Raw genomic sequence first — 14,084 nt, 5'->3', positions numbered from 1 at the left:
AACTTTAGCATTAGTTTAGCTACACGAGAGCCCCAGAAGCTAGTTTGTTATGACTATAGATTTTCGTTATATTGTAAGTTCAAATATATATGACTTTGTTAATGCTAAGGCCAGTTCCTAGGCCTGTTCATTCTGCTCTTTTGCTTCTTTTTACTTCATTTAAAGATTGGAACACAGTGCAGTTTCCTATGTGAGTGACGTCTGTTGTTTACGTTGCGTGTGTTTGGTTGGCAATTATATGTTCAGAAATGTGCATCTTATTTAAGGGATAACGTCAGGTAAGGATTACTTTTTGTAAACAAAGTTTCTTCATTGTACTATTACTTATTAAAAATTAGCATTTTGCCTACCAAAGTCACTCGAATAAGCCTGCTCAAAGTTGTGGTTTTAGACGCTTTGTGATGCATAAAAAAAGCTTGAAATTGATTAAAAACATTGATCAGCAAAAGCGCATTGTGGTGCAAATATAGGTCTAACTCTGTAGTCAACTGCAAGCTTTTATTTGCATCTTTGCAAATAGTAATGAAAAACAAATTGGAATGTCATCCCATTCAATTCATCTTTAACAACACACCTGAGCATAAATAAGCCATAGTAAAAAAAAAGAAGTCCTGCACTTTCTTCCAGTCTTTTTTCCACTTGTCAGCACTTTCTGCTTGCTAAACAATTATGATATAACCGTTGCATAGTTTGACAGCTTATTTTTTATTTAGATTACATTTGAGGACTGTTCCCCGGTGGAGATCACAGAAGTTGGGTGTTCCTGTGTGGCTGGTACAGTGCTGTGCAATCACAGTGTTGCATTACTTTACCAAACTGCACACTACTGTGCTCTGAATTTGACTTCAGTGCCACCAGTACTAAGCTGTACGGAAACTGAACAGAGCTGGCACAAACCAAGGACCATGGTAAGTGAATCACAATAAAATGCTTTGTGTAACACACCCTACAATTCTATTTAAAACAACATAGTGACCCGTAAATCCATATAGACATGTTATCTGGACAACAGATTTCTTGCTGATCTATAAAACGTTGATATTACATCACCACCATGAATACATGAACATTTAAACAAATAAGTCAGTAATGTTTTTTTTTTATTCATGCCTAAGTACATGGATAATTAATATATACATTTGATATTCTACATTTACATTGTGTACCTTTCTGTGTGTGTTATCACTGTTATTATTTTTAAGCATTTAATTTAATTATTTTACAGGGTGGGAAACCAGGCCGTGTGCGTGACATGGTTTTTAAGTCTGCAAGACCAAAACAGCAGCGCACGGTCGGAAATGGTGTAAGGTAATTATTTTTAATGTCATTACTTATATTGAAGGTTGAAATAACTGAATGTTTTTTGAATACCTATTTTGAGTGACAGGATTTAATATGATTTTTTCTTTTTCTTTTGAAGGAGCAAACGTTACAGGGCAGTGCGAGGTGACACACCAGACCCTGATGTTCTCAGGGTAGCAGAGGTGTACCAGGACTTTCCAGCTGACCTTGCACCTCTCATTACTACGATGGCAATTAGTGCTGATGTGCCTTTAGTGGATTCAGCATTTGGTAAGGTACAGGAAGGCAGTCCATTAGCTTTCCAGCATCCACTACCGGTCAGCCGGATAATAATTCGTCATGTGGATTCCCCTACACCGCTGTCACTGCCTCTTGACCACTATAATCTTGAGCCCACCTGTGTCCAGTTTGTCTGCAGCCAGCAGCAACAGCTTCAACTGGAGTGTCTTGCGACAACGCTGGAACAGTCCCGTGAAATTGAAATTGCCACCAGGGAGCAGAGCGCAACAGTCCAATGGCATAATATCCGGAGGCCCCGCATTACTTCTTCTCGGTTCCGGGAAGTCTGCCATGTGAGAGGAGCTACGTCTGCTTTGAGCTTAGCGCAGCGGATCAAGAAGGGTACCGCAGCCACAGCCGCCATGAAAAGGGGCTTAGCACTTGAACCTTCGGCTATCCAAGAATACTGTAGGATCAAAAACACCAACTTTTGGCCCTATGGGTTCGTCTTTCACCCTGATGCACCATGGTTGGGTTCTTCTCCTGATGGTGTGGTTTTTGACCCGACAGAGAGGCCAACATTTGGTTTGTTGGAGATAAAATGTCCCAATACAAAAAGTTATGTGGATTGTCGCTATTTAAAAAAGTGCAATGACACAATGAAGCTTGCGTCAAGTCACAGCTACTACTGGCAGGTGCAAGGGCAGCTTCTAATCACAGGCATGGAGTGGTGTGATTTTGTCATATATGCAGATGATGAAATTCTTGTCCAACGCATTTATAGAGATCCAAGTGTATGTGAAACAATTAGGGCAAAGGTTGACCATTTTTTCTTTTATGTCTACTTTTCCAATTTGTAGTTTATAAAATGTCATGGTTGCAGGTCAAACAAATTTTGGTTTGTTTGACCATGTTTTTTGTGTGTAGATTAGTAATGATTTAGTTAACCAATTTACTTCTGTTCTGAATGCTTTCCACCATATGCCATGTTGTGGATTAAGTAGCTTTAATAGCACAATAAAAGTTTGTTGTTTGAGTATTACAGTTTGTTTATTGATATAAATTTCCCCCAAAAGTTTTTTAATGGAAACAGTGATTAAGAAATATTTTTTTTATAAAATATTTTATTTGTGGCCTTCACAAACAAGTAGCACACTTTACAAGGCAAAAACAAGTACTTCAAAACGGTATCCTGTGAGGGGGAAAAAAAACATCTCATAAATTGAAGTGACTAGCTCATTCCTGTGAGAAGTTGAGTGTTTCAGAAATAACCACAATTCTCAATTCAGTCACTAGGGGGCAGTGAACATGAGACAGGGGAACGTTCATTATGTTCACATTTTAATAATTTAATAACACTACATTAGTTTGTGGAAAATCGACTAAGCTAACTAAAAATTTATTAAAATAGTCTAAAAGATTACTAAACCAGATCAAACAACTGTGAAACTATAGATATTTTAGCAAGTTGCCCAAGCCTTCACAAGCGGCCCATTTTGGTAATTTACCAGGTAACAAGCCACATTGAACAGTTCATCAATGATCCCACATGCAGCCAGTGGGATAACGCCATCAAAAAATTTGTTCTCCTTCACTCTCCGGATGCAGCGCTCTACATGGATCCTCAAGCGAGCAATGTTTTGGGTCTGAAGGACATCATGTGGGTTCATCTGCCTTTTCCCGGAGCGGAAAGGTGGTCTGTAGACCTTGCAGGGGGCCAAACTGTCAACTAGAAATCCCCTGTCAACCATTATCGCCATGTCAGGCTCTAGTACACTGATGATGCCAGATTGTTTGAAGATCTCGCGATCACTCATTGATCCAGCGTAAAGGGCAGAGACAAATGTGATGGCACCATGAGGTGCTATGCCAATCATGGCCTTCAGTGTGGAGTGGGATTTGTATGTTGAAAACACCTCACTCTGCAACATGAGGTCTGATGGTGTCTGGCAGTAAATTTCAGTGCAATCAAGCACTACTTGGGTGTCAGGAAACAATGCAAACTCCACAGGAAGTCTAGCACGCACCACTTCACGAGGCAACCAAAGGCGTTGGCGTCCAAGCAGATCGTACAAGAAGTTGGCCCATGTGGTAATGATCCTGCTCACTGTCGTTCGGTGAATGCCAAACCTTTCACCGAGATCTCTGTGTGTAGAGCCAACGGCCAGGTACATCAGGAAAAGAAACAGCTCATCTATAGGAGGAAGTTTCTTTGAAAGAAGAATAGACAATTAAATACTATTAATTGTGTGTGTGTGTGTGTGTGTATTATATATATCATATATCCATATATGTACCATATATATATATATCATATATATATATATATATATCTACAGATATCTCTATATCATATAGAGATAGATATAGATATCTCTATATGATATAGATAGATATCTCTATATCATATAGAGATAGATATAGATATCTCTATATGATATAGATAGATATCTCTATATGATATAGATATCTATATCTATCTATAGATATAGAGATATCTATATGATATAGATATATCTATATCATATAGACATATCTGTATCTATATAAAGATACAGATATCTATAGATATAGCTATATCTATATAAAGATATAGAGATATCTATAGATATCATATAGATATATCTTTATCCATAGATAGATATATCTATATGATATAGATATCTATATGATATATATAGATAGATATATATTTATGACTGTCGTAGATTCATACCGTGGATGTGGGAAATCTTTCTGAGCTAGCTGTTGAGGACTTGGTGTTGGTGACACGGATCATCTTTGTCATCACAGCAGGCTCCACCAGCTTCCAAAAATACTGGAAATGTCGGTATGAGGCAAACCTGTTGATATGGTTTTAGAAAAAAATATATTTGACAAATACTGCATAATTGTTGTCATTATCTCCAACTGTAAACCAAATGTTAAACTGAATAACGCAGAGATCTGTTCTAAAGCAATGTGTATCATTTTAATCCCAATTTAATATCACTGCCCCATTTAATTTTAACAAGTTGTCATGTAAACAATGGAGTGTTAACGAGAAGAAAACTCAGTGATGCGCGTCCGTTTTATAATATTTCTGTATTTACTGCACTGGTAAAGCAATAAAGAAATTATAGTTTATACAGTGCATGTAGCATAAAGAGGAACAACAATGATAACACATACTAACCTGGTATAATGCCGAATGTCGTCGTCTGAGCATTTAAAACGTTCCAGACAGAAACGAGTCCGCAGTTGCAGCCGCTGAACTTCATGCTGCAACATCTGAACTTGTTTTTGCAGGGCCTCGTTTTGCATCACTAGCTCGTTGATCCTAACTCCACTTGCAGGTGAAACACAGTAATCGTGTTCAGGAGCCACAAACACCATCTCCGAACAGTCCACAGTCGGCGCTGCAGCAGCGGGGCTTGTCGCCTCTTCCTCCCTGGGTCTACGTTCCCACACACTGGGTCTTGGCACGGGCAAAGAGTAGTTATTCCATTCAAATAAAACGGGAATAGCACCCTTTTTTAAGCACCTCTTTCCCCTTGGTGTCTCTAACAGATCATCTAGGCACACAGCAGTGCAGTGACGATCCACTAACCAACTGGTAACAGGGTTTCTTCCTCTGGACTCCAGACAAACTCATTTCTCTTCTCTCCTGACAACAACAATGCTATTTCCACCGGAAGTGAATGCCATCACCACGCTAACCCGGAAGTTAGCGAGCGCCATATTGTGCACATAGCCTATTCAACCAGATCACACAGTCAAATTGATTTGAAGTTTTCTATCTAAGAAAAATCAGCTGATTGCATCGACTCACTGAGGAAGGCGATCCCTCACAGGTTAACAAAACGCATTGTCTGTTGGGACTTGTCCAACAGCTAGTTATGGAAATAAACGTGCATCAATATTATTCATCTATCCATTTTCTGTTACACTTATCCCAAATGGGATCGCGAGGGGTGCTGGTGCCTATCTCCAGCTGTCTACGGGTAAGAGGTGGACAGGTCGCCAGTCCATCAGAGGGCAACACAGAGACACAGGAGAATTTAGAGAAGCCAATTAATGTAACAGTCATGTTTTTGGACTGTGGGAGGAAACCAGAGTGCCTGAAGAAGAACATGTAAACTCCATGCAGAAAGACCCCAGGCAGGGAATTGAACCCACAACCTTCTTGCTGTAAAGCAGCAGTGCTACCCACTGTATCACTGAGCAGCCCTACAAAGTAATCCCACTAAAGAAAAATAAACTGTGGTAAAAACTGTCAGAATTGAATTTAGAGTATTGTTTTTTTTTTAAGGAATAGCTTTAGTCAGCTCTAACCAATAGAGACACATAATTCATCTTTAAGCATCCCCTACCCATAATGTTCATCGCTCAGAAGTCTTTGAGTTCAACCAAAAGGGAGCGTCAAAACCAGTTTTGACAATCATTACCAAATAAGTTAATGTTTTCTCATCATTAGAAAAATTGGATTTTCATTAAAATTCATTAAATTTCTTTAAAAAAAAAAACAACTTTTTTTCAATATAAAACTTTCCATTAAAAATGTTCATCATAAATGAGAAATATTTGACCACTAAGTTGTTTTTGGTTTCAGATTAGTTTTTATTTGATTGAATAACATTGGGATTAATTTATCTCTATACAGCGCTATTTACAGTGAGGTTTTATGAAATTCTTTAGCGCCCACCTTGTTTTACGGTATATGGTGTCAAGGAGCTTTTGAGAGGAGCTGGTGGAGATAATCCAGATGTTTAGAGCAAAATTTGCACTTATGTCAATAAAAAGAAAAAACAAACTTTCCTATGTGTTTTTGGTATTTTATGTGTTATATTTAACTTTGCAAGCATTTATTCACACCCATTTATTGCACATTTAAAAAAAATTGAATGAGGGATTTAGGGCCCCTTATTCTGAATCTTTAAAGCTCAGGCCCTTAAAGCTGAAAAACATACCTAAGGTGCTGCAGGCCTGCCTCGGTCAAGATCAGAGCTCATCGTTCATCACTAAGAACAAGAGGCTGGACCAAAATGGCTGCCATGCAGAACCAAAATCAAGGTTGCAGAGCAGCCTGGTCTAAGGCTGAGTTGTCTCAACATAAATTTCTCCATATTGATGCTCCACATTGATCGCCATGGCTGAAACCTGGTTGAGTGTCGGTAGAATTGTACGTTCTTTCATGCATCTGGTCCTGTGTGTAGTGATCTACTGACTGCCTAAGTATGATCAGGACTGCTGGATGACTTCTCTGACCAGGAGTGATCATTTAAAATAATTGAATTTAATTGTTGAAGTTTTGAACCACCTTGTTTAAAGTCATTGGGCCGGATCTATCAAAGGTTTGCGTGTATAAAAACGTTAGCTATTTCACTGCGCACGCTAAAAAATGTACAAACTGATCTATCAACAGCGTGCTAAAAGGATTTGGTCTTTAAAACGTGCTAAATAGCTCCTCTTATCCATTTAGTACTTTTTCTGCAATGAATATGCAATATGGGGCGTTTACACGCAAAAGTGCGTCTTGTGGGAGGAGAACATGTAAATATATTAATTTAGCACTGGCAAAGTGATTCATTATACCTGAAAGCAATTTTGCTAATGGTATCTGACTCTATATTTAACACGTTTCAAAAGAAGGTGCAAATAGTCTGTATGCGTAATTGCGCACACATGGCAGCGGTTATTGTCGCAAGAAGGAGACATGGAAATGAAGCAAGGAGACGCAGAGAACGCATTTTTTCACTCCGTGTGAATATTTTTGGAATGCACGAGGAAACGACCATCAAAACATATCGTTTATCCAGCATTGCCATTTTGAAGCTGTTGGGGGAACTCCGAATGGATTTGGAGCCAGCCACAAGGAGGACCCACGCGATACCAGATATCACTAAACTCCTTGCAACAGTGGATCTCCCAATCTCGTTTTTCAGAAGTGCTGTCCGACGTTCTAAATGCCATGTCGCCCTGACGCCCTACCTGCCCCCTGCGCCTGTGCTGCGGGAATGCGTACGCGCAGTCATCTCATCCACAGTCACTTGTTGTGAGCCATTTGGTATGTGCATTTTTCTACAGGCCAATACAAAACACCTGTTTTTTTTGTTTTGTTTTTTACTGCAGTGAAGTAGAAATTCAGCCACATACCACCCTCTCTCTCTCTCTCTCTCTCTCTCTCTCTCTCTCTCTCTCTCTCTCTCTCTCTCTCTCTCTCTCTCTCTCTCTCTCTCTCTATATATATATATATATATATATATATATATATATATATATATATATATATATATATATATATATATATATATATATATATGCGTCACTGTAAGATTTAAATTTCTTAATGCACTAGTTTGTACAAACTACAAACTACTTTGCCGCAAACCACAAAACGCGCAAAACCATCATTTAAATAGGGCGTCTCCAACAGTTTTGCACCTGCCACCAGTTACGCAATCAGTCTTGTTAAATCACACGCAAACCATGGTTCAGCCCCTTGCGCAAAATTCCAGTTTGCGAGCACAAATTAGGCTACTGCACGCAAAATTGGATCTTGATAAATCCGGCCCATTGAACCTTCCTGGTATAAAGATTTTAAAATCTTCTTGCTCTTAATCTTTTAAACACATGAACGTGGACGGTTGGCTTGGTTTTATTATCGGGGTCATCTGTGGATCTGTTTACATTTCTATGGTGCTGTGTTTTCCGATCACATGCGGTTTGGTTTAACATCTCTGTTCCCTGTTTGGATCCAGTGCATGGTCCAGATCGCCACTGTTTTAAATGATAACATGAACATTTACTCCACATGTCCAGATTTGCTGATGCCTGAGTCTTCTCATGTAGCATGGTGGCTTCCACGTCCGCCCTGGCTGATGTCCCTCAATCCGTCAGACAGACTTAAAGGTAAAAGGTCAAGCTTTAAGTGTCCTTTGACGTGTTGAAAGTTAGTTGAAATACCTATCGGATCACTGTGAAAATAATAAAAAAAAAAGGTCAAATATTTTCCAGCAATGATTTCATCCCATCTTCAAGTCGCGTTTTTCTTCACCACGATACACATCATCCGTAAAGCGCCCCGGTCTGCCAGATTCAAAGCCTAGTCTAAAAACAGGAGAATTTTGTAATTTCCTTGTAGAAAAGATCACTAAATTTACTTCCTTCACATGACCGTCCACTTCAGCTGCTTGTCTAGAGGCCAGAATATTTACTCACAGGTTTGAGCGGGAGCCCTGCAACCCACCGGTTGTAGCCCGTGCTGATTGCATGTCAGCCTTGCTCTTGTCAGCCTGCCCCAGGGCAGCTGTGGCTACACAACGCAGTTTCTACTCTGAATGACTGATTGAATGTAGTGAGAAATGCTTTGGAGTCCTTATAACCTTATAAAGTGCTACATTAGAACAGACCATTTAACCTTTTAACAGTTTTTGTCATGAAACGGTGTTTGTTTGGAGGACTCAAATGCAGAGACCAGTTGGCAGAGGTGAATTTAAGTGGTTTTATTAAGGTTCACAGGAACAAAGGCAGGAATCAAAATCCAACAGAAAATATCAAACGCACCAGAACCAAGGAGACATCAGGAGTAAACCAAAATTCTATGAGCCAGAGAGAGACGAGGAAGACAGGCAGATGTTAGACGAGGATCCAGCAAACAGGAACTGAAGAGGGAGGCTTTTAAACCATAGACCATAGATTCAGGAGGATTCTTGAACGGCCGCCCTGTTGCACCCCCCCACCAGCTGATGGTCAGAATGGTTTTTTGTTACCTCATTAAGCAGGTGCAGCCACACAGACTTTAGACTTGGTCTATCAGATATTTCAATCTGAAAAACTCATATGGAGAGAAAAGACAATTAGAAGAAATTTATTGATACAATTACTTAGTCTTTGGCGCTCAGACCTCAGCAGGAAACATAGTGCTGAATTTTGATATGTATGAATGAGTAAAGAACAGGGCTGTTTCCCCCCCAGGCCTGAAACTGGTGGTGGAGTGCACTGCAAAAACGATCTAGAAATAAGTAAAAAATTTCTTAAATTAAGTGTATTCACCCTTAATTTGAGCAGGTAAATGAGATAGTTTGCCAATGGAATGAGTAATTTTACTCTTGAAATAAGATAATTAGATAAAATGCACTTGAAATAAGACAATGCAATTGTGTTTTCTTATTTTAAGTGTAAATTCTCTTGTTCCATTGGCAAAATGTCTCTTTTACCTCCTCAATTCAAGAACAAATGCACTTATTTTAATAAAAAATGACTTAGCTAGATTAAAATTTTTTGCAGTGTGGAGATAGATGAAGTTGGTCAGTCTGTAGACTGCTGGTTAGTGATACGGTATGCTGAGCTTTACGGGGAGATCCAATGGACTGCGTGAGCTGATACTAGAGCTTCACTCATGACCTGGAAGATGGAAGTCCTGTTTGGATAACACAGGATGAGAGAACCTGTTCATGATAAGCAAGCATGAAGCGACTGTGGAGAGGAAAAACTCACCAGGCAGAACATGGCGGTCTTTTGCTTGACCGGTTGAAATGAGACGTGGAATGCAGTAAAAGTCCGGGAGGAATGAAACTCTGATGAAGTTTTAGCTACGATGGTGAAGGAGGGGCTGGAGGTGGGTTGAAACGCGGTGATTTGAATGACGTCAGACGGAGCTACCTCTGCCTGCGCAGTCGGTAGCAGATGAGTTGTGGATCGGAGGCCTTTTAAGATGAACTTTGGATGCTGATTGGCTTTCGTGGAGGCGTGGTTCAAAGCTGATTGGCTGCGTCGTAAACGGATGAAGGCGAGTAATCAGTTTATTCAGTTGAACTTCCACCTAGGCTCCATTTTCCATATTAAGATAACATTAAAAAGGGATTTTCAGGAAAACCCATCGAGCTGAAAAGTGTGCTTATATCATCACTGCTGCAGTTTAAGGAATGGAAATGCACTGAGAGCTGTACTGAATGAAATTTCCCTTTGTATGCACCCTGTGGACCGGATTTATCAAGATCCAATTTTGCGTGCAGTAATTTGCGCTCGCAAACTGGAATTTTGCGCGAGGGGCTGGACCATGGTTTGCGGGTGATTTAACAAGACTGATTGCGTAACTGGTGGCAGGTGCAAAACTGTTGGAGACGCCCTATTTAAATGATGGTTGTGCGCGTTTTGTGGTTTGCGGCAAAGTAGTTTGTAGTTTGTGCAAACTAGTGCATTAAGAAATTTTAATCTTACAGTGACACCCCCACCCCCTCCAAAAAAAAAGAAAAAAAAAAAAAAAAAATATATATATATATATATATATATATATATATATATATATATATATATATATATATATATATAGGCCTACTTTGGCAACCTTTATTCCCTAAGGTGGTATGTGGCTGAATTTCTACTTCACTGCAGTAAAAAACAAAACAAAAAAAAAACAGGTGTTTTGTATTGGCCTGTAGAAAAATGCACATACCAAATGGCTCACAATGGGACTGTAGATGAGATTACTGCGCGTACGCATCCCCGCAGCATTGGCATGTTGCTCCACAGGCGCAGGGGGGAGGTCGGGGTTCTCCGGTAGGGCGTCAGGGCGACATGGCATTTAGAACGTCGGACAGCACTTCTGAAAAACGAGATTGGGAGGTCCCAGCTCTCGCTGCAACCGTACGCTGGAATGACCAAGATGCAAAAAAGTACAATGTTGCAAGGAGTTTTGTGATATCTGGTATTGCGTGGGTCCTCCTTGTGGCTGGCTCCAAATCCATTCAGAGTTCCCCCAACAGCTCCAAAATGGCAATGCTGGATAAACGAAATGTTTTGATGATCGTTTCCTCGTTCATTCCAAAAATATTCACACGGAGTGAAAAAATGCATTCTCTGCGTCTCCTTGCTTCATTTCGATGTCTCCTTCTTGCGACAATAACCGCTGCCATGTGTGCGCAATTACGCATACAGACCATTTGCACCTTCTTTTGAAACGTGTTAAATATAGAATCAGATACCGTTAGCAAAATTGCTTTCAGGTATAATAAATCACTTTGCGAGTGCTAAATTAATATATTTACATGTTCTCCTCCCACAAGACGCACTTTTGCGTGTAAACGCCCCATATTGCATATTCATTGCAGAAAAAGTACTAAATGGATAAGAGGTGCTATTTAGCACGTTTTAAAGACCAAATCCTTTTAGCACGCTGTTGATAGATCAGTTTGTACATTTTTCAGCGTGCGCAGTGAAATAGCTCACGTTTTTATACACGCAAACCTTTGATAGATCCGGCCCTGTGTGTACAAAATGACAATGAGATTTCTCTTAGTCTGAGATATATTCTGAAACAAAATATTTATGTTAATAATAATTTAACTTTATTGATCTTACACTAGAAAAATTACCTCTCAGCATTTAACCCATTTAACCCTTGGGGAGCAGTGTGGGGTTAAGGGTCTTTGCACAGAGACCCAGAGTGGGAGTGGAGTGGGGCCCGAACTCAGAACCTCAGGATTCCATGCTCTATGCCCTAACCACTAGGCCGCCACTCCTCATGTTAAATTTATGCATCATTGTGCCCATGTCAGCCTGGGTTGCCAGACTAGCCTGCTGCTGCTCACAACCAAGAAGGAGCGTATGATCAGATAAAACCTTCTGCTCCCTGCTGCCTTTTTAACCATGTTTTTGATAACATAGATGTAACCACCTGTTTGGGTTTTAGCGGTTGATTGTATTCACCGGTTTTCACTTACTTCCTGTGTTATTTAGATGCATGGCTGATTCCAAATAAAATTCATAGCTGATTGGGCTTTTACGGTTGCACCCTCTAAGTTCGGTAACATGTCACGTCTCCAGTTTCTCCGTTTTCTATTATTTCACTTTTTAAGACTCTTCCTTTTTCTCCCTTCATGAACAGCATGAGTTTGTTCTTTTCAATTCAATGTTATGATGTCTGCATTTGTTTTACTGCCAATTACATCATAAAACATTAGTAGTGTTTCACTTTCCTTTATTCACAATTTGACTTTTTGAATCTTGTTCAACCATTTGCTGTTTTTAATGTTTTGTACAAATAAATTGGATGGCATTGGAGTTATTGTCATTTTTAAGCTGCCAACGGTTGAACAGACAGACAGGTTTAAGAGACTATTTAATATAATTTGAAAAGCCAGACAAATTTGTCTGATTTAAGAGACAGTCTGGTGATTTAAAAACACTTTAAAACAAAGGAATCTGCAAAGATTTGAATACCTTCAGCCGGTGTTCTGTCAGACCAGCATACCCATAGTGAATACCTATTTATCCCTTCACTTTATCACTCTAGTTTTGTACGAAAAATGCCCTTTAAACTACCTCAACGGGCGTGTATTCCTTTAGTCATGTAAAAATAATAATTGAATTACTTTCTTTTTTGTGTTTTTTTTAAGCGTATGGTGATCTGACCTTAAATCATTTTTTTTTGTACATGACTAACAGAAAGAATGGCCGTCGAGGTAGTTTGAAATCTATTGTTTGTACAAAACTAAAGGGATAAATGCAAATCTGACATATGCAGAGTGCAAAAGCATAGCTTATTCCCCTTCACAGGTCGATGATTTTGCTGATGGGGTTGCTAGTTCTCTGCGTACTGCCTTAGACAACGCAGCTCCCTTGAAAATGAAAACCGTTAAAAATAGAAAGCTTGCTCCTTGGTTTAATGCAGAGCTGCGTACTTTGAAGCAAAATGCTAGGAAACTGGAGAGAAAATATCGCTCCACAGGCCTGCGGGAGTCCTTCCTAGTCTGGAAAAATGGTTTACTGCTGTATAAGAGGACCCTTTGTAAAGCAAGAGCAGCATACTTCACCTCATTAATAGAGGAGAATAAGAATAATCCTAGATTTCTTTTTAATACAGTTGCCAAACTCACCAAGAGCCATAGCTCTGTTGAACCGTCCATTCCACCTGCTCTTAGCAGCAATGATTTTATGGGATTCTTTATAAATAAGATTGATCTTATTAAAAATAAGATCATAAGCACTCCTCTATCCGCGATTGTACCTGAGGTAGTCATGGAATCTGAACCGGGTTTAGACTGCTTTGATCCAGTTGAACTTTCTGAATTAGCAAAATTATTGTCTTAATCTCAGCCTTCAACTTGTATGTTAGATCCAGTTCCAACCAGGTTATTTAAGGAGGTATTCCCTTTGATCTCATCCTCCATTTTAGATGTGATTAATCTATCTCTGTTACAGGGATATGTACCTAAAGCTTTTAAGGTTGCTGTAATTAAACCTCTGCTTAAGAAACCGTCTCTTGACCCAGATGACTTAGTTAATTATAGACCTATATCCAATCTTCCTTTCTTATCCAAAATTCTTGAGAAAGTAGTTGCCAAACAAGTTTGCGATCACTTCCACCATAATGAACTTTTTGAAGAGTTTCAGTCTGGCTTTAGAGCTCATCATAGCACTGAAACAGCTCTGGTGAAAGTCACTAATGATATTCTCATGGCCTCAGATAATGGACTTGTATCTGTGCTCGTCCTGTTGGATCTCAGTGCTGCATTTGATACAGTTGACCATAATATTCTTTTAGAAAGACTTGAATATTTTGTTGGAATTAAAGGAACAGC

General features: G+C 39.5%; 1 protein-coding gene across 1 annotated transcript; it reads right to left on the bottom strand.

The window, feature by feature from the left end:
* Positions 1-2,893: 2,893 nt before the first annotated feature.
* Positions 2,894-5,047, bottom strand: LOC119776353. Its single transcript, XM_038274728.1, has 3 exons — positions 4,697-5,047; positions 4,238-4,364; positions 2,894-3,731 (listed from the first exon to the last, which is right to left on the bottom strand). The coding sequence occupies exons 1-3, from the start codon at positions 4,894-4,896 to the stop codon at positions 2,982-2,984; spliced, it is 1,077 nt and encodes a 358-aa protein (XP_038130656.1). The 5' UTR covers positions 4,897-5,047; the 3' UTR covers positions 2,894-2,981.
* Between the last annotated feature and the right edge of the window lie 9,037 nt (positions 5,048-14,084).

Source organism: Cyprinodon tularosa, unplaced genomic scaffold, assembly GCF_016077235.1.
Source record: "Cyprinodon tularosa strain WSP-4 unplaced genomic scaffold, ASM1607723v1 ctg927, whole genome shotgun sequence".
Lineage (NCBI taxonomy): Eukaryota > Metazoa > Chordata > Actinopteri > Cyprinodontiformes > Cyprinodontidae > Cyprinodon > Cyprinodon tularosa.
The sequence above is the reverse complement of the archived record's forward strand: the minus strand, read 5'-3'. Positions and strand labels throughout refer to the sequence as shown.